Source organism: Cyclopterus lumpus, chromosome 5 (genome assembly GCF_009769545.1).
Source record: "Cyclopterus lumpus isolate fCycLum1 chromosome 5, fCycLum1.pri, whole genome shotgun sequence".
NCBI lineage: Eukaryota > Metazoa > Chordata > Actinopteri > Perciformes > Cyclopteridae > Cyclopterus > Cyclopterus lumpus.
Window position 1 is genome coordinate 22,102,577 of NC_046970.1, and position 25,008 is coordinate 22,127,584.

The 25,008-nt window shown below is 45.0% G+C and overlaps 2 protein-coding genes across 2 annotated transcripts in view; both read left to right on the forward strand.

Moving 5' to 3' along the window:
• Positions 1 to 286: 286 nt before the first annotated feature.
• On the forward strand, positions 287 to 16,236 carry lrig2 (leucine-rich repeats and immunoglobulin-like domains 2). Its single transcript, XM_034532474.1, has 18 exons — positions 287 to 953; positions 1,724 to 1,798; positions 2,638 to 2,772; positions 3,213 to 3,356; positions 3,541 to 3,684; positions 3,893 to 4,036; positions 4,353 to 4,496; positions 6,217 to 6,297; positions 6,532 to 6,603; positions 6,757 to 6,825; positions 8,423 to 8,586; positions 8,930 to 9,241; positions 9,395 to 9,676; positions 10,105 to 10,545; positions 11,045 to 11,197; positions 11,691 to 11,831; positions 12,204 to 12,503; positions 13,550 to 16,236. Exons 1-18 carry the CDS (start codon positions 766 to 768, stop codon positions 13,777 to 13,779), a joined length of 3,219 nt encoding a protein of 1,072 aa, XP_034388365.1. The 5' UTR covers positions 287 to 765; the 3' UTR covers positions 13,780 to 16,236.
• Positions 16,237 to 18,782: 2,546 nt separating this feature from the next.
• Positions 18,783 to 25,008, forward strand: part of LOC117731406 (membrane-associated guanylate kinase, WW and PDZ domain-containing protein 3) — a 112,941-nt gene continuing 106,715 nt past the window's right edge. Inside the window, exon 1 of the mRNA XM_034533749.1 lies at positions 18,783 to 19,110. Within this exon, the coding sequence (XP_034389640.1) occupies positions 18,804 to 19,110 (307 nt within the window). The 5' untranslated portion in view covers positions 18,783 to 18,803. The remainder of the gene's footprint in view (positions 19,111 to 25,008) is intronic.

Sequence of the window (25,008 nt, forward strand, 5' to 3'; positions counted from 1 at the left end):
ACATTGTCACAGTGTTTTTTGTTCCATAATATGAAATTAACTTTTCACACTGAATACTATCTGAAATGTTCAACTCTCAAAAGGCATAAAGCGGCAATGACCACCAATAACCACAAGGATTTATGAAATACTAATGCACTTCCGGGCAGTTCTGAAAGCTAAAAGGCCACCACGAAAACATATCGGACAGAAATCCAATCAAATTGCTGCAAGTGTTTGACAGGTTTGTGTACGGACCAATCGAATAACTGTAAGCATGCTGGTTGAAAAAGGGGGCGGGATTTAGGATATCCAATGCCACCAACTCAATGCGCTTTGTTGTGCTTGTGGGACAGAAAGACGGATACAAAATATTGTTGAACTTGTACCAAACAGCGCGCGTTAAGCGAAGTCACCGTTTTTACCGGACTCGGTATAATCAGTTTGACCGATGTCGCGCGCGCATAGTTAACGTCTTTCCGGGACGGAGTCCGCTGTCCAGATTGGAGCGGAAGGAATTCACTGGGAAGAAAGAGGAGGGGGGGGGGAGACGTTTCTGCTGGGATGCCTCGCGCAAGTTGGAAAAAACATGTCTTGTACGGGTCCGGCTGGAGTCGTGGCACTAAAAAACCTGACGTATGTCTTCGTGTGACTGAAACCGAACTACAGGAACGTATTTGACGGTGTTTTTTTGTTTTTTTTGTTAGCAGTTTTAACGTGCCAGTTTAGCGAGTTAGCCACGTTAGCTAACGTTACGCAGCCTCTAGTTGTGGGAAGACGTTTAAAATGGCGGAGGGTTGGCCCGTTCCTCCGGCCCTTGTTATCGTGCTGCTGAGTTTGAGTGCCCGGGCTCTGGGGTCTTGTCCTGCTCCGTGCTCGTGCTCGAAGGGACAAGATGAAGTGCGGGTCCTGGACTGCAACAGGAAAAGGCTGTCGACGGCTCCCGTGGACCCACCGGACGAGATAACCCAAGTGTAAGTGCACAAACAGTGAGACGCAAACGTGTGTGATTTACTGACTCCGCAGCACTGATTTGTTGCGCAAGAGCATCATAACATAGCAAGTTATCTTAATCCATATATTATGTTAATTACTTTAACAGTTATGTTTCTTAGTTTGACGTCAGTGGGACATTTACAAATAATGTTTATTACGTGCACATTAGTTAATCTTTTAATAAACTGACTAAACTATACATCATCAGAATTGTCCTTCAGTTGCCAGTTTATTAGGTACACCTAACGTTAGTTAAAACCAATGCAATTTCCCATGGAGGTGTTTACTTTTATTTATTGGGTCGTAGTCTGTGGTGCTGTTGATTTCTATATCATTCTTTCTGATATTTAGTCTACTTTTTAAAAATATTATAATACAACATATCTCTTTATGTAATACAGTTCAAGGGCAACAAGTTTTATAACCTTATCGATTTATTATGACCATCACACTGGTAGCATTTGTTGCCGGGCTGTTGAATAGAAGTTTGAAGTTACAGCTCGACGCCGTTAATAATCAGACAATGTAATCTAAATCTCAAATGATGGTGAGTAAATTGCTTGGAAAGTCTTCAACGTCTGGGAATGTGTTTCACAATCTAGGATCTGCCCGATGCTGAAAAGGATTTTAATCTTCTTTATTCTTTATCTTTATTTAATGTGCGCCTTTTCAATTATTCTGCCGCAGATTTTTTCCCAGCTCCAGTCTTTTTAATGTGATACTAATGTTACATTGAATTTCATTTCAGCACCATGAATCACAACGAACTGACCGTTGTCCCCTTTCTTGGAGATGTGTCCTCAAATATCACCTCGCTTTCACTGTAAGTATAAAATCCCCGTCAGGTTTTCTTTCCTCTTCGGTCTCTTCTCACACTAATCCCTAAAACAGCCTTGAGTTTCTTTATATAAATACATGCCTCGTCCTTTTTTTCTTTTACGTGCTTCTCTCAAAGAAAAAAAGACGGGTACACTTTAATTTGCCAAGATAAGCACAGACATCTATTTTGTTGTTGTTTAGACCCTTTGGGAAGAATTGGAAGGCTTCAATCTTTTGATGCCTTTTATTATGTTTTGTATACAAATAGACTGGAACCAAAACATTGGTACAGTACCATTAGGTATTGTCTTTTTTTTAACTCCGCAACAGATATGAGTCTTTCCTCATGTTGATATGATGTGAGTATTCCATAGACTCCGAAAGAATGCACTGATCCAGTACTGATGGCTGGTGTTGGTGGCAATGGAGCCGCTCTATTCTTTTCTATGTTTACGTCTGGTTACACATGTGCGTTCTACGTCTGCTTCAGCACCACGCCAGTGGACCACATAGCTGAGAGACAACAACATGTCAACTGTTTGGAGGAATTTCACACTTGCTCCGCCAACAAGTTCTACTGCTATTATGTGTCTTAAGACTAACTGTATATGGATATTTAGTTTAACAAAGTAGGAAAGCGACGTTCAAATCGGGCCTGATTTCACCGTACACTCAGAACCGACTGGGACCAGTCTTTTTAACAGTGAGGTATACAGCTTATTAATGACACTGACATCGCATCGGTCCTCCGTATCAGCCAATACCTAAAAGCCCAGGTATGGGTATCGAGACAAAAAAAAAGGTTAAAACTAATACCTGTCGTATTTTCTTTATATGATTCAGAGTGCACAATCGGATCTCAGAACTTTTGATGCATCAGCTGCAGCCGTACGTTTCCTTGGAGACACTGGACCTGACATCCAACTCGATCTCCGAGCTCAGAGTCGGATCTTTCCCCTCCATGCAGCTGAAATATCTGTAAGTAATCCTCTTCATGTCACATTTTTTTCCCTCGAGGAATAAATTAACTTTAAGAATTGCCTGACAATACAAATCTAGAAAAGTGTATGAGTACATACATCAAGGCTACATATCACTGCACATGTATAGTATTTTAATAATAGAAATCATCCAAGATCTAATCTAATGTTGTTGGACACTTGTCATACCAGTACACCAGTTTACTACTTTAGAGTAACTAACTCTAAAAAAAGGGAAAACGGGTGGTGTACATAATGCAACAGTAAGATGACAGCAGTTATGGCTGAGCACAAAAGACACCTTGTTTGGATAAGTTTAACTGTGGTGAGTACGTATCTGATTGTATGTGGATGTTCACATACCGCAGATTTAACTACAGAGCAAACCGTCTTCTCCTTGATTTTTGGCTCTAATGTTTCTCCTCTTTTATCTCAAAGGAATTTGAGTAATAACAAGATCAGCTTCCTCGAGCCGGGCTGCTTTGAAAACATCTCCAGCTCCCTGCTGGTGCTGAAGCTGAACAGGAACAGATTAGCTGCGCTGCCATCCAAAGTCTTCAAACTTCCGCAGCTTCAGTTCCTGTAAGTGTCGCACGATGTGTTTTGGTGCCAAACTAAAATAATTTGTCCAGAATTTAACAGTTGATATTTGGCAGACACATCTTTGGATTAAAGCTGGATGAATTTGGTGTAAATCCATTGGCTCTAGTTTCTTTGGGTGTAAATGCACTCTGTTGAAGAAAGCCGGTCTTTACTCTCATTGCAGTGAAATGAAGCGTAACAAGATCAAGATCGTGGACAGTCTGACATTCAAAGGGATGGAATCGCTGAGGTCTCTGAAGATGCAGAGGAACGGCATCACTAAGCTCATGGATGGAGCCTTTTTTGGTCTTAACAACATTGAAGAACTGTAAGTACGGCGTTGTACAGTCTTCTTTAAAGTGACGTTAAACAGTCGGCTCATAAATTGTCGAACGATTACTGTAAATGCACAAATGTTTGTTGGGAAGGAGGAAACCTCACAACGTATTTAGTGTTTTTATGCAGCTGTCAAAACAATTTATGCAACTGCAGTTGATTTTGCTTATGCCATTTTGTTTATTCCATCTGCGTCTCAGCGAGCTGGAGCACAACAACCTAACGGAGGTCAACAAAGGCTGGCTGTATGGCCTGCGCATGCTGCGCGTCCTGCGGGTCAGCCAGAATGCTGTCGGCATCATCCGTCCAGACGCCTGGGAGTTCTGCCAAAAGCTGGAGGAACTGTGAGTGTGTTTTGCTTCATAGCTAGAATCCCCACTTTCTCTCCTTGGGCTCAGAAATGCATTCAGTGTGCTCAGAAGACTTAACTGTTATCTTGCTGCAGTGTAACTTGGTGTCTGGAGCTGATTCAGTGTTGTATCTTGCCTCTCGTGAATGTACTGCATCCTTTTTGTTCCCCGTTTTACAATTATTATTTTTTTTTTGTGCAAATGCCTACCTTTTTTGTTTGGAGTATTATTCTTGAATCTGCAGCACAAGAATGGTGTTGCATACAGAATTTGCTTGAAATATTCATTCTCATATTTCTGTTTTGCGCAGAGACTTGTCCTTCAATCATCTGACTAGACTGGAGGAGACGGCTTTCGTGGGATTGGGTCTCCTGGAGAGCCTGAACCTCGGAGAAAACTCCATCAGCCACTTGGGAGAGGGTGTGTTCAGTGGCCTGGCAAGTCTGCGCACCCTGTAAGTGCTACTCTGAATAATCCATCTGAAATATGTGTGACCTATAGGATATAACCGGTGTAATATTGCGCAGTATACGAAATGTAACCCCCCTGACATGTTCTTGGCTCTGTGCATTCCTATGAAGGCTGCTAACTACAGTAGGTCTGGGCTTGTTTCACTCTTCATGTGTAGTTTAATACATTCCCCAGTAGTAGAAATAACAATAGAAAGTGTCTGCATCCTCTAATATAGTCTTTGTTGCGGTCCGATCCTGTTTGTCATTAGTCTTATGTTTAGTCTTAGATTGGTGTGTTATTTCCACAGAATCCACTCCTCTTGGTTTTGTGTCCTCTGTCCTCACCGTGGGCATCATTTTGATAACAAATTAGTTGAAACCGGAAAAATATACTTCTATAGAAAGTTCTGCTCAGTCACAGGAGGTGGGCGCTTTTATTACCCAGTGCAAACAAATCTAAATTGAATATGTGAGAGGCAATGCACCCTCAGTGCTGAGTCCATGTGAGCCATGTACTGTATAAAAGGTTGTGGTTGTTGTTGTTGTTGTTGTTGTAATAGTGTGCGTGGGACAGAGTAAACCGCTCTGCACTCTGAGCCAGGAGGCTGAGAGATAGAGTCTGATACAATCTTTTTGTTAGTGTGGGTAGAGCAAGAGTTCTTCTGGTCTGGGATTTAGGTTGTTCTTTTTAAAAAATGTTAATGTCTCATCAGACAGGCCTGAAATAATATCGCCGTATATGAAGCTCAACGTTTCAGCGTTTACGGAGCATATCGACCAATAACGCAGCAGCTCTGGCTTTGTCACGGGGAGAAATCGGGATGTTCTTTCATTCGATGTTGTGCACCACTCCGTTTATTACGTTAATGGGAGTGAACTTTTACAATAACGTCCTCCTACCTTTTTTTAATACACCCCATATCGGGGCAGAGAAAATGCATGCCGTGGTTCGAGAGGGTTATAAATCCGCTGCGTCACCTTTTCCAATTCCCAATATGGAAGCCTGCTGTGCCGATCGAATTAAAGAGCAGAGAAATTAGTATTGTAAACCTTTTAGATTCAGAATTGATGCCCCATCCGATAGGAGCACCCGTAACAAGATGGAAATGCCCCCCCCCCCCCCCCCCCTCTCAATACATCAAAACTGGACGGATATAGTGCTCTGACGGAAAGCACCTCATTATTTTCATATATTTATTTGTATATCTTCAGTTGTCTGCTATCCAAAGCTAAACTGACATGTCTATTCTGAGCCATGTTAACACCACCACAACAGCTTTGAAACACAACATCAGCCTAATTGAGCAGGTGTGTCTCCTTCATCACACATTTACCTGCGAGGGGAAGAGAAGTGTTGTTCGGACAGGAAGTTGTGAAGTCGTTATTAAGCCACCGAGCTGCAACGACAACAGGGTTATATTTGGGAGTTGGACCATCCTCGGTGCTTTCATGGGAGACGAGGTTCTTTCGGAGGTGGCCGAGCGTGAGGAAAGAGAAACAAAAGAGCCCTGTGTTTCCTGTGGACCCGTGAACTGTCCCGGTGCTAAGCGGAGCCAATCAGGGGCAGCGAACTGTAACGGAAGTATGGCGTCTCAGATCGTTAGCCTCTTATGTTAGAGTCACTGGCCTCGACGGCCACGGGGGAAGTAACGTGGAACATAGAAGATGTGATGTTTCTTATGCGTTTTAATATCTTTACATGTCATTCTTTGTTTTTTCCAGAGATATCCGCAATAATGAAATCTCCTGGGCCATTGAAGACTCCATTGGTTTGTTTGATGGAATGAAGAAGCTGAACACACTGTGAGGACATTCAGATTGTACACAAAGATGCATAGATGGGAATATTGACGGATTTTGATTTTATATGCCATACGTTTTTGTAAAATATCTTGTATTTAGACAAATATAGCAGGTGCATTTTTTAATTCTGTGGCAGTGAGAAATACTTTTACACAAAAACTCATTTATGAACTAATCTAGTATTTTTTTTATTTTATTTTTTTAATTGAAATTAAATATATATTTTTTTTACAGAATCATACAGCGGAACAAAATCAAATCAATCACTAAGAAAGCGTTCGACGGCCTGGAGGAGCTGGAGCACCTGTGAGTAAAGCCACTGCTCACTTGTCTAGACTAGCGGTCTCTATTTCTATTTTATTGTTATCACTGTCCTGTTGTTGTTGTTGATATGGGATGCCATTTTAAATCAAATGATATCATAGGTGTGTCTAATCCATATTTCTGTCCACCCTTCAGGGACCTCAGCAAGAACGGCATCATGTCGATCCACCCCGAGGCGTTGTCCCATATGAAGCTCAAAGTGTTGTGAGTACGCACTAAAGGAATCGCACACTGGAAGCCGGCTCCCCCCCCCCCCCCCCCCCCCCGTGTTGTTATTGTTTCTTTGACTCGTGTAATAACATTGTGGCTTTCATTAAAAAGGAATTATAATGATGAGCATTTGAATTGCCGTTACATAGTCGTATGAAGAAGATGAATTGTGGCAGGTTGTTGGCTGACTGCGGCTTTTAGTAAAAAAATAAATAACGAGGGCACTTTAACTTCCACTTTTCACCCCATTTTGGTGAAGACGATTAAAGACGTGTGTTGCTGCCGAGTCGTCAGATTGTTGTCTAACCACATCGCGTGTTTGTTGGTGAAGCCGAGAGTTTTGATTGAGCTGTTCATCACCCGCTTCACTGGGACGCCTGTCTGTCAGTCGACAGTGGGAATGTTAATGTGGCCTTGTTGAGAAAGGCCCCAGCAGCTGTTAAACGGTATTATGGCAGCAGTCGTATCCTGTTATTAGTCTGCTGATTTTAGTAGAACGTAAAACACTCTTTGCTTTGTCGAGTGGATAAAGTGTCTTTGACTGATCCCGTGGCTACATGCACATAATGGTTACACCCTTGTAATTAAGATTCATTTCAGGCTTAGGGGTAATAAAATATGCTTGTGGAGGCGGGGTTAACAATTAAGCCATTTTACTGTCTTTATTGGGATAATTTACCAGTTTATTTTCACACCTGCAACTTGCTTGGCATAATTTTTTTTTTTTTTCTTGTCTCTGGTGTATGATCGTGGTCCTGCTGTCATTAAATGACCCCCTTCTGCCTACTCAATCTGATCATTAGCAACGGTTTTAAATGGCTGTGTATCATTGCTTGTCGTCTGTTGTCGGAGGGGGGGGGGGTCCTTGCGCAATTCAAACGTCAATATATGTTGTTTTTTTGTCACGAATACTTTCACGTAGAATGTGACTATAAAGAAACGCAGGAATTTCCTGAGCTTTCACATCGTGAATAAAGGCAATAACCAATCAACCTTTTTTTTTTTTAACCTAAACTAAGCAGCGTATACCTGATCACTCAGTTCTTGCCTTTTCAAAATAAAAGCCATCTATCTGAATCTATTCAAACCTGTTATTGGAAAAAGTGTGGCATGAATATCTTTTGATGTGAAATATCCGCCCCTCCCCCCTCGGTGTGTTACGGCTTTTTAGTTTTGTCAACACAGAGGAACGAGGATATTTTTAGCAACAATTTGTCACGCGTCGTTCCAGAGCTCTGTTTTCTTGACACATTGGGTATAATAACAACTACACAGTTACTCTTGCATGCTTTTACTGTCACTCGGGTTACGCACGCAGCTCTCGATATGTGGTCACTGTGGATAACTGCCCTCTTTATAGTATTTAGGTTAATTGAACCATCATTTCAACCAAGTAAATTCATGTTTACGTCTCTAGAAAAGGCTAAATCCCATTCTGAAATGTTCACAAACTCATCCTGTAAATCCCTAATTCATGTTCATTCGTTCAGTGGTTTTCATCTCGTCCTTTTCATCTCTCCGGGCAGATTCCAACAAATTTCCCCGATGACTCATCTCACGCTTCCCTCCATTACCCCTTTTGTGTTCTCAGCATCCTGAACACGAGCAGCCTGCTGTGTGACTGTCACATGCAGTGGCTCGGGCCCTGGCTGACTGTCAGCCAGTTCCAGCAGTCTGTGTCCGCTGTCTGTGCTCATCCCGCCAGCCTCCTCGGCCACACTGTCCTGTCCGTCAGCCCGGAAGCGTTTGTTTGTGGTCAGTCCCATTCTCTCTCTCTCTCTCTCTCTCTCTTTGTGTTCTTTATACTGCTGCCAGTCCGATCCAATATAGGCTCTGGAGAATGTGTGTTGATGTACGCCAGGAACAGGTTTAATACCCAGTTGGACACAATTTCTATGGACACTGGGGGAAATGCAGTTATGGAAGCCCAGGCCCACCACCGTGTTGCTCTTTTTGTATTTAAATACTTTATGTTGAACAACAACTAATATCTTCCTTTTCAGCGAAGAGGTCTGCTGGAGAAATGTGGACCTTTTTTTAACTTGGAAAACAAAGCGATATGCCTCCAAGCGCTTCACACTTTCTGTCCCCGCCACAGATGATTTCCCCAAGCCTCGGATCACGAGTCACCCGGAGACGTACGTGGCGATGCGGGGCAATAACGTGACCCTGAGCTGCGTCGCGTCCAGCAGCAGCGATTCGCCGATGGCCACGGCGTGGCGGAAGGACGGGGAGGTGCTTTACGACGCGGAGGTGCAAAACTACGCCCAGTACCAGGAGGGAGAGCTGATCTACACCACGGTGCTGCACCTCCTCAACGCCAACTTCACTGATGAGGGGCGCTACCAGTGCGTGGTCTCCAATCACTTCGGCTCCAACTACTCCAACAGGGCCAAGCTCACTGTGAATGGTGAGGACGTCCGTCAAAGAATCTGATTCATATCTATCAGTTGGGCTCATTTTCTACTTTTTTCCCCGCAGCTGTAAGGTGCTGTTGCGGCTCGCGTCATTGTATCTATATTTTTTATCTCTCCCACTAATGAGTGTCTTGTTTTTTTTTCAGAGCTGCCATCTTTTCTTAAAACTCCCATGGATCTCACGATCCGAACTGGGACCATGGCCAGGCTGGAGTGCGCTGCTGAAGGCCATCCATCGCCCCAGATTGCTTGGCAGAAGGACGGAGGCACCGACTTTCCGGCCGCCCGGGAGCGCAGGATGCACGTGATGCCAGACGATGACATCTTCTTCATCGCTAACGTGAAGACGGAAGACATGGGCGTGTACAGCTGCACGGCTCAAAATGCAGCTGGCAGCCTGTCTGCAAACGCTACTCTCACCGTCCTGGGTGAGTCCCCCCACGTGGTCTGCAGAGCATTTTACAGATGTTTTACGACCGGGGTGAAATCGGCTGAGTTAATTGGCTGCTGCTTGTTCTCCGTCACCCATTACACACCTTTTTTTTGTTTGCTGTTTTGCAATTTTATCTCCGGACAATATACAGTAAGTGCAAACCTTATTGTGACACAAAACATTACGAGGTTTGCTGCATCAGTGTGCACGATTTGCCGTGGACAGACACAGATATTCACACACACAGACAACCTGATGATCCTCCTGGCGGAGATAATAGTAACTATGCTTCTGAGACTTTTACTTGATTGTTTATAATAAATAACTCGGTTTGCGATGAAGGCTTAAACATTCGCACTAACCATGTCTCCAAATATCCAAATCCTGACTAAATAAAAAAATTAAAAAAATCTCCTCTTCCAGAAACTCCATCCTTCATGCGGCCGCTGGAAGACAGAACAGTGGCGCGCGGCGAAACCGCCGTGCTTCAGTGCATCGCTGGAGGCAGCCCGGCCCCCCGCCTCAACTGGACCAAAGACGACGGGCCTCTGCTACTCACCGAGCGCCACTTCTTCGCCGCGGCCAACCAGCTCCTCATCATAGTGGACGCCGGTCCCGCCGATGCCGGGAAGTACACCTGCATCATGTCTAACACTCTGGGAACAGAACGCGGCCACATCTACTTGAGCGTCTCGCCATCGCCCAACTGCGATATCGGCACGGGATACGACCAGGACGGCTGGACCACCGTGGGCATCGTGGTGATCGTGGTGGTGTGTTGTGTGGTTGGCACCTCGCTGGTCTGGGTCATCGTCATCTATCACATGCGCAGGAAAAGCGAGGACTACAGTATCAGCAACACAGGTGAGCAGTTTGAAACCATAACCGTCTTGTGATGTGAAATAAATGTGCCTTATCTGAAGGAGTCCGCCCAGTAATGGTGGCGGTTTGCGAAGCGTGAAATGTGTCTGCGGGGACGGATCTTTGTTGTGAGGATGAGACCGTTTCACGCGGGGTTTGTAGGTTTCCATGAAACGCCTGGAAATGTCATTTGGATTTGTAAATATCAATATTCAGGCCTGGAGACGTCTTGGAAACATGTATTAGAAATGAAGTCATGGAAATTAGCTTAAGAAATACCTATATGATAGAGCGATAAACAATACTTCAATATTCGCATTAGATCAGTTATTTAACTCGGTATTTATTATGTCAGTCTCTGCGCGGGTTGTCCGAATCTTTTTTTATTTTTTATTCTCATCTTTTATGTATACACAGAGGTTTGAGAGAAAATATGCTCATGAAAATGTGCCTCCGTAGCATAGGGAAAGTGATCTCAATAGCGTGTCTCTGTCTGTTCCAGATGAGATGAATTTGCCAGCAGACATCCCCAGCTACCTTTCCTCTCAGGGCACTCTGTCGGAGCCTCAGGAAGGCTACAGCAACTCTGAGGCCGGCAGCCACCAGCAGCTCATGCCGCCCCTCTCCAATGGATACGTCCATAAGGGCACAGATGGCGAGTATTCTTCTTTTTTTTTTTAGATTTTATTTATTTTTTATTATTTTTGCACGTTTACTTTTTGTTTTCTCGTGATGAATTAATAATTGATAATTTTTGTAAGATCCATAACAAGCTTTATTATGATGAAAAGATAATTATGTCACCATCTTGGTATATTAATACATGTTTTGCACAACATAAGCACACACACTTCTTCTAGTAATCCTCTTTGAGCTGCGCGTAGGAAGGTTATCTCTGCTCTCACCATTATACGCCGGTTTGGTTTGAGTTTGCTTTGTGATCACAAGAAAAACAAACAAGTCACCATCACAGAGATCCACTCACCGCCTCTCCCGTACAAATCACTCTTAACAAACATGTTTTTAAATAAAGTGTCTTCAAATGAAAAGCCGCTTCTCCGGTCTTCTTTTTGGGATTCGAAGGTTTTTTTTGACATGCACAGATCCTTTTTGAAATGAGACACTGACTGTTTCCACTCGTGTCCCAGGTGTGTGTTATGGAGACACGGCAAACGAGGTGGAAACTGAAGGGAACGGCGTGCTGCACTGCAGGGTCGGCTCTCTGTTCACCGGCCGGAGCAGCTTCCACCCCGGAGAGCCCCGTGAGGGAATGGCTGGACTCCCCACAGGTTAGTGTCAATAACACAGTCATTGTTTCATAGTGTCCAGTTCTCTTTTCATATGAAACTCTGCCTCTCACCATTATATATTTATATATATATACATAATTTCATTTTTATATAATAACATTTTAGCTAATGAAATTAGAGAAAATGCATGCTACATATGTTTTTTCTTCTTCTTCATAATGTGCCCACAAAAAAAAACACATCTAACAATAATGAACTTATTTATATGGCACCTTTTTATACACAAAAATCAGCTCACGGTGGGTTGTTTTTGAGGAGGCAAATAAAACAACAGTAACATTAAAGTTACATTGTGACAAAAACATGTCTTAGTGATGTTTTGTATGCACATCTTTCTCTCTCTCTCGCCAGGTGGCGGTCCGGGTCCGCTGGTCATCTGCTCCGACTGCTACGACAACGCCAACATCTACTCTCGCTCGCGGGAGTACTGCCCCTACGCCTATCTGGGCGAGGACGACCCGCTGGACAAGACTCTGCCGGGCCCGAAGGAGGGCTTCGGCGAGCCGGCCCGGCACGAGGACGGGGCGCTGGAGAACCTCATTAGCAACCTGGACTCCTCCTCCTCCTCCTCCACCTCCACCTCCTCCTCCTTCCTCACCTCGCAGCACACACGGCTGAGCGGCCACACTCCCCCGGAGCACTACGCTAACGGTGAGGCGACATTTTACTCGTTAGAGGAAGGTGGCGACGGCCTCCCTCGTCGTGGTGCCAATTATCATGTCAGACCTGCTGTGGTGCTTTTGGATAACATGTTGAATGTTCACCCTCCTGCAGCGACTGAACAAATCTATATATATATTTATATATAAAACCCACCTGTACACATTTTCTTCTCCATTTTGTGGCTGTTATACATCTTGCAGAAGCTCCTTTTTTTTGTTGTACAGAGTATAAACACTGAAGGTCAGCCGTTCTCTTACGGATGAGAGATTTCCCACCCAACATTTATGAGAGCTATTGACCTTCCAGATATGACGCGTGTAGATGCATGCAGGCTCGTTCTGAAGGTTGTTCAGGTGATCGTAGAACTTGCGAGCTAACATTACGGCCTGTGTCGAGATGAGAAACAACTGTGGAAAAGTAAGACAAAAACAAGCTACTTAAATGTGTTTTTTTAATAATCAAAAGGTATAGAGCTGAAATTAACCATTCTTTTAACTGCTAATTAATCGACCAGTTTCTTTCTTTTTTTTTTTATTCACTTTTTACTTTTTTTAAATGTCCCACACAAAAAAAAAAAAAAAAGAGTGTAACAGAACAACTTTAAATGTATTGTTTTGTCAAACCAACACTCTCTGACAGTTTTCAGCTTACCTGGATGTAAAAAGTCGCAACGTCCTACATTTCAGAAGCTGAAGTCGGGTAATAATAATAATAATCCATTTAATTTATATAGTGCTTTTCAAGATACTCAGACACTTTACATTATACACCGTAGACACAGCTACGGGGAGCAATGCAGGGTTAAGTGTCTTGCTCAAGGACACATCGACTAGGGCGGGGATTGAACTGCCAACCCCTTGATTGAAAGACGGGCATGCTAACCACTGACCCATAGTCGCCCCACAAATAATATAATAATAGTAATATTTGCCGACTTAACTGGGATAGAAAAAACTTTTTTTGGGGGGTCGTGAATCAGTTGGTAGGAGATAATATGTGGGCGTGTTAATTATTGTGTTTTGCTGTATTTGCAGATTTCCTCAGCAGGTCCTTCTGGGGAGAAGGAGAAGGTCCGTCCACAAGACCCCAACCCGGCGCGTCACAGCACCCGGTGACGGTCCACAGGACGCCGCCTCTGACTTCCACCGCCGCGGAGGAGGAGCGGAGTGACGCCGAGGCGGACTGTTTTCCCAGCCAATGCACACAGGACCACAGAAGTGCCTCTAATAGGACTAACCCTCAGGAGCACCCTGCTCCCACATAGGTCCTTGCACTACACCCCACCTTCTGCCTCTTGACTCCCCTTTGCCGCCCCGCCCCTTCACCCACTACCTCCAAAGAGACTCCTCCCAGTCTGCCAAAGATATGCTCTCTCGTATGTTTACATTCCCCTTTTCACTCGAGAGGACGTGCAAGCGTTCTCCACCGCGGAGAGGCCGCTGTGTCGGACCGGAGAAATGGGCCAGGGGTTTGATTTACCTCCTCCTCGACACCTCCACCTCTACAGGACCCTTTTTTTTTCTCTTCTCTTCTTTTTTTTTCTCCCACGTCCTCCTCTCTTCTTTGTTCTCTTTCTAGAGAAAAGCTATGAATGTATGCTTTAAAGAGCCATGACGGATGCTGCCGCCGCGAGAGAACGTCAAGATGCGGTTGAGTCTTTACAAGCTCCCTCCTCCTCCTCCTCCTCCTCCTCTTCCTTCTTCCTCCTCCTCCACCGTCCCCGCTGCTGGCAGTTTTTGTCTCGTCATTCCCGGTACGGACACCCGTTGGAGCAGCTTACATGACGAGAAATGACAAAACCACCGATTCCCGAGAAGGGCGGTTTAAACGGGTGACACTTGTAGTTCCCCGACCAGCAGTTCGTGGTTGTAAATACGAGAAAGAACATTGAAAACATTCCCACAACCGAACTCAAACGATGCTGTCCGCAGTGTTGTTCTGCAAACGCCAGAGACATTGACACCAAAATGCGGTGTATATTATGAATATATATTCATATATATATATATACATATATATATGAATATGTAGCCTATATCATCTTTATCTGACCTTGTTTTTGTCCTACGTCAATTGCTAATTCCTTCATTTCATGTCTTTGTGAATGACGAGCAGTTTAGGGAGAAAGCGTAACATTTTTTTGCACATGTGACAATCATGGTTTTGCTTTTCTACGGGTTGTCTATTGGATGGCCTTTTTAACATTTAACAAGCATTGTCAGTAACCTCTGTGTGTGTGTGTGTGTGAAAGAGACAGAGTGTGTGTGTGTGTATATGTGTATATATATATATATATATATATATATATAACACGTGTGTGTCTGTATATGTGCACAGTATGCACTGATTGCCCCCCCCCCTCTTATCATATCTTACAGGCACTTGATTTAATGGTGGTAAACTTTATTATGCAGTGTGCATGCCGTTTTATCTCAAAACGTTCCTGATCCTTCTGTAGATATTGATTTTATTCTAGGTTTTCACTTGGGACTGTGAAAACAATGAGAGTGTATTGTATTATTTTATACATATATTGTATGTGTACATAAGTCCGGTAATCTATTAAATTCCGTGTCCGACTAGTCCGTTTGCAGAGAGATTTTGAGACGCCAGCTGCAGTCGTCTTAAGCTCATTCACGTTAAGCCCTTCTCGACTCGGCATGCGTTACCTTTTTGTTCAGGTAACCAAACGCCTCCTCTCGAGAGGAGGTTATTTAGCTCCTGACTGAAAGACGGTAAACAAGTAAGTTGCTTTGAAGATTTGAACATTATAAATGCCTCTCTTGTAGAACAACGTGGCCTTGGTTTTTAATCGAGTTCGATGAGTTTTCCTTCAGAGGAAAAAAAAAAAGAAGAAAAAAAAAAGATTCCTCTTGATTATTGCACTTCAAAGTCAACGTCGGGTTTGACTCATAAAACTCAAATGAACACTCAGCTGCTGGTTCATCCGGCTCACCGGGACTTTGGAGGATGTAGCGTGTCTACTTTTGAATTGACGGGTGCTTCAATGATGTTGTGTGCACCCATTGATGCCCGTGAGGGGAGGGAACCCCTTCCTCGAACGGGTTTTAACCAAACCTTCATGAAGGTTGGATTCATTTCAGGACTGTGGCCTTAGTTTTAGCTCGGGGGAGGGGACCTAATACACAGGCCGAGAGCGACTGTTTGTTTTTGTCATTTCCATTATGATGATAATCGGTACTGCGACATTCTGCTCTTTTTGTTTTGGACCAAGCGAAGATATCCGAGTGTCGGAGCTAATTATTGAGTTCAGACAGTGTCAGTAATATTTTCTGACTATTGGCCAATTTCATCACTCCCTTTTTTGAGCAATTTTGAGACATTTAATTTAAGAACTTGCAGTGACAAGTCATCCTAATTGAGCTACCCGTCGAGGCGGGGTTGGCATACATCGATTCACTGTTAAATATTTTCCGCCGACTCAGCAAAACATAATATGCATCAGCATTGTTTTATCCTCCAAACGTCCTTTTATGACTTTATACCAAAGTTAAGCAGTAAATGCTCTGGCAATATCCAATGCTGCTTTTTTTTTTTTTTTTAATAATTGTTTTGTCTCGTTTTGCATTTTGTCTCTCAGTTGTATTTTGTTGTTGTCCCTTGTTTACCTGTACATCCTGTAAAGCATGTCTAAAGTCTAAAGAGCCCTTTTTTTTTGTTACGGAGCAATTACTCTGACATTAAACATGAATTCTGATAACTGATTGTGGTTGTGTGCCTCAACGCAGTTGAAATAGTATTATTATTGTATTTAAAAAATGTATATTTACATTTACAGTTTACAGTGTAAGCGAGAGGCAAGATATGCTTACAGTCTTGAAGCACATATTTAGTTTTTGTCACGTTTGATCAAACATCAAAATAGTTAATTTCCTGTTCGACGATTTATAAAAGTCATTTATTTTCGGGTTTACAGAAAAAACAGAGAAAAAGTTCTTGCAGGATTAGTCTACATGTAATTTCTTAATCACAACACGACATCCGGGCACAACGATGGAACGATTTAAAGGGCCAAACCATCTATAATCTGGATTTAGTCGCGTGAAGCCAGCACAAAGTCATCAATAAAAGACCTAATTTTTTTTTACAAAAGTCCCCGTGAACACGAAACTCCGCGAGTTGAATCGGACTTTCAGAGTCAGCAGTTTGTTTTGGATGCGCATTAAAGACGCGACGCATTGTTCATCCTCCTTCAGAAGGCGATGCATTATTCAGCGCGTGCGTCCGGAGCCGCAAACTCTGTATTTAACTACGGACCTCTAATGCATCACCGCCGGAGAACTGGCAGCTGCTGCTTCATAAATACTACAGACCGCGCGTGCTCTCGGGAAGTTAATTAACTCGACTTCAGGGCGATGACGTAACACTGTCCTGCGAGTCAACACGCCCAAATAGTCAGTCCATCATGCCGTACCGGAGGAGGGGAGGGGGGGGGGGACTTCTGTGGGTAAAAAAGGCAAACAGCGCATCATTTATAACACGCTGTAAAAAAAAACATCCCGTAATCTCCTCAAGTGAAGTGACGTTTACAAACGTGCAATTAACTCTCACTTTGAAACACCGCTTCAGTTCAGCGTCACGTGGTTCATCCAGCTTCGGTGTCGTCGATCAGGAAACCCACGTGACGTTAAAGACAAAGGAGCGCTTCTCTTTACGTGTTGCTCGGGCCAGGAGCACGAACATAATTATTAATTTTTGTATATATATTTGTTTGAATATATATATATATATATATATATATATATATATATATAAATAAATATATATAATATATATATATATATATATATATAATATATATATATATATTTGACATATATATATATAATGTAAATAAAAGATATATATAATATAAATAAAAGGTCAAATGATAATGAATCCATGAACGCTTGTCTAGCTACATCCATTGGACAGTCTCGTAATAATTCTCATCGGAACTCACGCACGGACAAATGCGGACAAGCTCGACGGTGTGTGTGTAGGTATGCAGGCGTGCGTGTGCGTGTGTGTGTGTGTGTGTGTGTGTGAGAGAGTCAAAACGAGAGGAGGGGTGAACCGGAGCAGTCCATTGTTTTGATCTCTCCGACGGCGTCAGTAGGGGGCGCTGTGGAGACGCGTATTCTACGCACGTTCAACCGAAATGATTTGTCCTCTGCGAGAATTCATACCTCACTCTGTGCACATTAAGTGTGTTAATGAGGTGTAATTTGTTCTGCACGCTTAATATTAGGATTACATGCTCCGTGTATTTATATTTAGTCTTACTTGTTACACGTATATTCTGCTCTGATATGGAAGACATTAAAAAAAAATATATATATATATAATCGCAGATGCACGCTGTTGTTTATTTTTTAAACAGGGACTACAATGACAATAAATTACAGTGAACATTACCGGACTCATACGGTGTAATTATGATGATAATTGTTTCTTCATTAAGTACCACAGCACACCGGAGGATGGAGCCAGCGTGAGGCGTCTCCAAAAAAAAAAAAACGCCGCTGAGCGTTAAAAAAAAAAAAGGGGGCGTTCCTGGAGCTTTAGCAACGCGTCTCTTCCTGGCGGTGCCAGGTGTGTTCAAACCTGTAGCGGACACACACACGCTCGCAGATGTCTCTCGGCTCAGTCACCGCGGGGCTGGATCTCAACCGCCAACCGGTGATCGCCGGTGCCGCCCGTCTGTTCACTGCCTGCCCCGCAGGTACGAGGGATCTCTCTTTTGACGCACTACGTTTCGGTGGCAGAAACCGAGTGAGTGAGTGAAATACTCTCTGTTTACATTTTGGCTCGGTCCCCGGGAGGCTCTCCCCCCCCCCACCCACCCCCCTACCCCCTCTCACCACACACACACACGCACACACACACGCACACACACACCGGAGACGAAGCGAAGCTTTTGGTTCCAGAGGAGCGTTGAAGAGAGTGGAACCTGTATTGCTCTCTCCCACCTTTCTTCCCTTTTTTTTTTTTTTGTACCATCTCGCCGCTATCAACTCTCCTGGTTTTTACGCACAAGGAGCGCACGGAATTATCGGAACACCGGGCGAACTGTGCGCACCGACTCGCGGGGATGACACACCTCAGAGGCGGATTCACGGGGTGAAAAATCGTCCTCCTAAATGTCCGGGAGATGAAATCCCCAACAGCAGGAGGATTTATTAGGCCGCGTCACTCCGCGACCATTTAACAACAGCGAACCGAGGTAACCAGTTTGATCGGCAGTTGTTGGAAAGAAAAAAAAAAAAAAAAAAAAGGGGAGTAATTATGTCCAGGACGCTGAAGAAGAAGAAACACTGGTCCGGCAAAGTGGTGGAGTGCGCGGTGTCATGGGGTAATTTGGGGGACTTTGGCACCGTGGTGGAGGTCCTCGGCGGAGCGGAGCTGGGACAGTTCCCTCACCTGGGCCAGATGAAGCTGGACGTGCTGGTGTGTCACGTCGGGAAGCTGCCCTACTACGGGGACGTGCTGCTGGAGGTCAACGGGACGCCCGTCAGTGGACTTACAAACCGCGACACCCTGGCTGTCATCCGCCACTTTCGGGAGCCGATTCGCTTGAAGACGGTGAAACCAGGTGCGTTCCCCCCCTCCCCACACGCACACACACACACACACACACACACACGCACACACACACACACACACACACACACACACACACACACTGCTGTGTCACCTGAGCTCTGTAAGATTTCGGTATGTGGCATCCACCGCCCTCATGATGATACATGATGTAGAGAGGCTTCCGGCACCCATTAGTGTGATCAAGTTGAGACCAACATCTTCAAATCAAATCATTCGAGTCTCCCTCATGTAACTCCTATTTAAATAAAAAAGTGACTATTACTGTAAACCTCATACGGTCCCCCATAACAACCTACCGGGGACTATTCTCTCACCACTTTCTTAGGCAGATCGAATAGTGATAATGGTAATTATGGCATGTCGCCCAGTCGGAGCCTTCCAGGCTAAGTGCACTTGCATGCATAGAAATGGGACCTAATTACATCCTCCATTATTCCGTCTACTGTGCTTCCCCCCCCCCCCCTGCCCCGCATCCAGCTCTCTGAGGATGCTGGCTGCAACATCCAACCCCCCCCCCCCCCCCCCCCCCCCCCCCAAAATAATGAGCTCTAACAGCTGTGATGGCTTGCTGCTGCTGCTGTGCTGTCCTGGTTCTGGCCCAAGCTCAGGTGAAGGGTTTTAATGGCTCTGAGGAGATACTGTGTGTGTGTGTGTGTGTGTGTGTGTGTGTGTGTGTGTGTGTGCGTGTGTGTGAGTGAGATGGCCACACGGGGCTTGTATGCCGGGGCTGAAATGTCTCCACAGCAACTGAGGCTGTTCAAAAAAAGGTCACCGCAGCAGCAGCTGAGTCCCAGAACATCAGGCCAGGATCCCTGAAGATCAGGTGTGTGTGTGTGTGTGTGTACATGTGTGCGGCACAAGCCTATACACACAATACAGGAGCATTGTTTAAAAATAAATCTGTATAAATGTTATTGATTTTTGATATCTTTTGTAAGCAAACAAGAGATGAAAGGGTAACATGTTTGCCTAGATCTCTGAGTCGTGTGTGTGTGTGTGTGCGTGTTTGTGTGTGTGTGTGTGTGTGTGTGTGTCCCAGCACTACACTCCCCAGAGCTCCTAACACCACGCTCTCTGCCCCACTAACCAAGGATGATTAATAAAGGGCATGGAGGAACGAGCGAGAGAGAGACACAAAGAAACAGAGGGAGGGAGAGAAAGATATATAGAGAGAGAGAGGCATAAAGAGAGATGGGGCTCTGCCTTTGGCTCCAGGCTTAACTCCCACATGAGGCTCGTTCTATTCTTTTTGTTGCTCTCTCTTAAAGCTCGTAGGGCAGTAATAGGCGGCCAATTTTGCAACATTCCTCATCACCTGTTCCTTTTCACAGTCACTCTCACCTGCCCGGCCTCCGACGTCCATATTGTGTTTTCAGTTGTATACGTGACGTTGCAACCAGCGTGGATTCAGCTCTTCAGCCTCCACAAATCCCCCCCGGCGTCCGCATACAGATGGGGTTGTTACACTGTATGATTACATAGTGTGTACGGGAGTGTGTGTGTGTGTGTGTGTGTGTGTGTACGTTCCTGTGTGACAGCCTCATGTTTAATTCACACCTCGTGCATAATTGAGTTAGCGAGTGGATTTTCTCCAAGCCGATGGAGGCAGTGGGCCTAGAGGATCAGCTGGTTCTGGCCCAAGCGACGGACAGGCTCTCTGGGTCTGCCAGATGTCCCCCCCCCCCCCCCCCCCCCCCCCCACCCTCTAGTGCTCTTCCCAGGATCCTCTTGTGCTCTGTCTGCCTTGCCCCCACTGGAGCTGGTTGGCTTCCCGCGCTGCTGCTGGCGGCTGGGAGGAGGGAGGCGATGGAGAGAGTGCAGAGATGCAGAAATGTGGGATTTGAGGCGTGGATAGAGAGAGACAGGATGTAAGACGCAAGTCTCCATGGAGGCTATTATCTATCTCAGCCATTGATCGAAGGGAACGAGAGCCGAAAGAGTCGCACACAGCACTCCACTTACTCCCCCCCAGGGCTGCCAGGAGGCTTTCTGTATCCCATGGATACAGCCTCGCATATATACGTTGCATATACCTTTTTTTTGCAGTTTTTTTTTTTAAGTGAAGAAGTTTGCACCAAGCCCACGCCAAGACTTCACAAGACTCGGTGAGGTGAATGCGCCCATCTTTTTCCCGGTATCTTTGATGGAGCCGGGAAGAGGCCTCTATTAAAAGCTCCGCGGCTCGGCAGAGGGATCTATCTATTTCTGCCGCAACCCCCCAACACCCCCCCCCCCCCCACCCCCCTCCTCAGCTAAAGATGCCTGATGAAAAGGTTCACGAATGGCGTCCCAGAATCCCTTTTCCTTCTCTTGTGCCTCCTTCCTATATATGTTTGCTTCTCCAGAATCAAAACGTACATACAACCCGTGTGTGTGTGTGTGTGTGTGTGTGCGCAGCTGAATGGATGCATGGCTCAAATGAATCTGTCCTCCATGTAGCACACAGTGCACCCTGGTTTTACAGCCCGCTTGGGCTCAGCCAGACAGTCAGAATTGGTTTTCATGATATTTAATATGAAATATAACCGTGGTCACCGGATCGCAGGTGGGTTTAACGGTAATGCTCATTAGTTGAAATATTCAAACACCTTTTTCACCTTTTTGAACTTTTATAGTCAAACTGCATAACTGCGTTTTTGTATTTGGGATGAGCAATATGATATATATATTATTTTTTTAGATATCGTGATGCATATTTGCGGTCTCCTTAAATGATGACATCGAGCACACATCTATCTGGAAAACTGCTGAGAAATATATTCGCAGTGGAATATCATGTTAAAATGTTGGCCATACGCCCGGCCCCGGTTTCTATAAGTGCCCAGTGTTTTTTTGTTGTTGCAATTAATAACATTTTGTTGCCTTTTTGTTATATTTTGAGTTGCCTTCTCATGCTCCCACATTATGGTGTTTTCTATTACCTGCGGGTCTTGCCAATAGAGAAGAATAGCGAGTGACATGAGCCCCTAAGCCCGCGTATCAAACGGCAATAGTGTGCGTGGGTTAATCACATTAATGCACCTCTCATATCAGGAAGTGCCTCTCAATGGAATCATCCTCTCGACAGGCGACGGATGCTTCGTCACCGCAAAGGGATTTTTTGTCGTCGGCTGCAGGGGAGGAAAAAAAAAAATGGAGGGTTGAGAGGCGAGAGTGGGGGGAAGAGAGCGGCCCCGGAGAGCCCGGGCCAAATAACTGGAGACATCTGTTCCCTCGCCGCCTCGGAGATGTTTCTGACGATGGAGCAGGAGAAGCCATCACGTACACGCCCGCCGCAGCTCCTTCAATAAGACGTCGGCTGTGTTTTCGTTTTTTGCTCCGATCTGTTCGGGAACTCGGCCACGGATCCCGCTGCTCCGCTATTGGATCGTTTGGGGGCTCGCGCAGCTCCGTCTGTGACCCTCCTTTTGTCATGTTTTAAGCGCACTGTTGCATATGCATGTGCACATTACTGCGGTGTATGTTGCCTAGAACTCTCCTGATGACAATAGGACCGGGTGTCCCTTGGAAAAAGGAATTTGCATCGGTGCCAATAAAAGAAACGGACACGTACTGTAAACGCAGTCCACTGAAGGTGGTATTGTGCCTCCCATTAATATTTAACATATATTGCATTTATTTCACAGCTCCGCTTTTGCCTTCACATGAAAGCGCTTCAACTTTAAACCGTACTGGTGCGTTGGCATGTTTCAGCCCATTCTCTTCAAATGTGTATATATATATATATATATATATATATATATATATATATATATATATATATATATATATATATATATATATATATATATATATATTAGTGCCGACCGTTTCTTAAAGCACGTGTTTTTGGTTTGAGGTGTTTCTTTCCCCCGCCTTCCCACCACAATAATACCCCCCCCCCAAAAAAAATCACTAGGTAGATGCCACGTCGGCATGTTAGCGTTGTGAGCCGGTTTTAAAGCGTTCGATTTCCACCCACGACCGCCCGTCGACGGAGGTGTTTTGTGTGGACGGGGAAAAAAAAGGTCAAGCGAACGGAACCATCGCCCAGCAGACCACCGTTCGTGTCCCGTGTGAAAACAAGAGTCAATGTTGACTTATTTGATCTTTACTTTTGTTACGTACCTAGTGTGTACGGCAAATAATCGAATAACCGCGACCATTTCCTGAACCTCACCGCCGATCGCTCGCGTCGCTGACACAAACACTTGATTCCCCCCCCCCCCCCCCCCCCCCCCCCCCCCCCCCCCAGCCCAGCCCCCCTCCCTGTTTTGTTAACACCACCATGTCACTGCCGGCGTGGGTTTGTTTGTGCTGCGCGGGGCCACTTGAGGAATACTGTCAAGCCTTAAAAATGCAAGACCGTTGCCACGGCATCGGAGCGTGACGATTAGCAATTAGTGTCTTCCCAGTCCCTGGATGCTCCCTCCTCTGTTTCATTGGGCAACAGACGTGCGAGGCCCACGAACCAAACCGAGTCGGAAACATCTTTGCACGTAAAAACCTGCGTCGTGCACAGTACTTAAAAGGGTGGGGTAGGCAGTTAAAACTAGGCGTCATTAGTCAAATATTCCAAATTGTTATTTTTAAGTGGTCTGAGAAATAACTTGAAATCTATCCTGTCTCGGGAGACTGTGGCCAATCACAGGTTATTTCAGAGAGGGCGTTTCTCTAACCCCCAAAAAAGGGACGTGAACATTGTCTGACAATGTTGTAACATTGGCTAACAGAAGAAAACTACCCCGGCTTTAAAGGGTTGCTATTTATACGTTTCCTTCCTTTTTTGGTCCATTCTTTGTAACCACTCCATGCTTTTTGTATACTTTTGGCCTCTCGCTATATCATCCTACAAAGCATTTTGTTGATGTACAGCTTGTTCGTCCTCTAGTGGCTCCATTCAAGCATCTCCTGTGTGTGTGTGTGTGTGCCGGAGGCAGCTGTCAGATGTGCTCCTGCCTTACACACACACACACACACACACACACACACACACACACAGTCCGAAAAGTCCACCTCAACACATAATTTAAGTTAAAACTTAAATCTTATATTTTGGCCTCTCTGACTAATGTAAACAGAAAGGATGAAATAAATATTACAGTTTGTGGGGTTGGTTTCTAACCAAGTATGATTCGCAAAAGTTCAGGAATCAACTTTAATTTATTGATTTTCATGTTGATCTGCTTCAGAAACAACTCTAACTTTTGTTTTTAAGATGTCAAGTCTCCATACCAGAAATAATTACATCTTCTTCTTCTTCTTCTTCTTTTTTTGCATTGCATTGCAATACTGCAGCAATTTCCCAGAATGCTGTTGAAAAGCAGAGCTGCCAACATCTCAGAGCATCCTGTTGGGAGCTCACTCTCTCATGCCCTGCAGTGTGTTTGTGGGGGCAGAGGAGGAGGAGGAGGAGGAGGAGGAGGAGGAGGAGGAGGAGGAGGAGGAGGAGGAGGAGGAGGAGGAGGAAGAGGTGGGGTGGTGTCGGTGGGAGGAGGAGGAGGGGGAGGATGATGAGGAATAAATGCGGGGGGGGGGGGGTCGGTGGGAGGAGGCGTAATGCGACTACAAAACAAACAAGCGTAAAGTTGCTCGCAATCCTACAAGTTATCAATAATTCATCTATACATTTAGTGTGTGCGTGTGCGTGTGTGTGTGTGTGTGTGTGTGTGTGTGTGTGTGTGTGTGTGTGTGTGTGTGTGTGTGTGTGTGTGTGTGTGTGTGTGTGTGTGTGTGTGTGTGTGTGTGTGTGTGTGTGTGTGTGTGTGTGTGTGTGTGTGTGTGTGTGTGTGTGTGTGTGTGTGTGTGTGCGTGTGTGTGTGCGTGTGCGTGTGCGTGTGCGTGTGCGCGTGCGCGTGCGCGTGATGGGCATATTAGAGCAAAGTGGTAGGCTACAGTCACAGAGCGT

Bases quoted from the DNA above. Each gene is read 5' to 3' on its own strand.
- lrig2 (XM_034532474.1), top strand. From the start codon at position 766: ATGGCGGAGGGTTGGCCCGTTCCTCCGGCCCTTGTTATCGTGCTGCTG. The intron at 8,587-8,929 runs GTCAGTCCCATT...TCCCCGCCACAG, and splicing joins CCCGGAAGCGTTTGTTTGTG to ATGATTTCCCCAAGCCTCGG. The intron at 9,677-10,104 runs GTGAGTCCCCCC...CTCCTCTTCCAG, and splicing joins CGCTACTCTCACCGTCCTGG to AAACTCCATCCTTCATGCGG.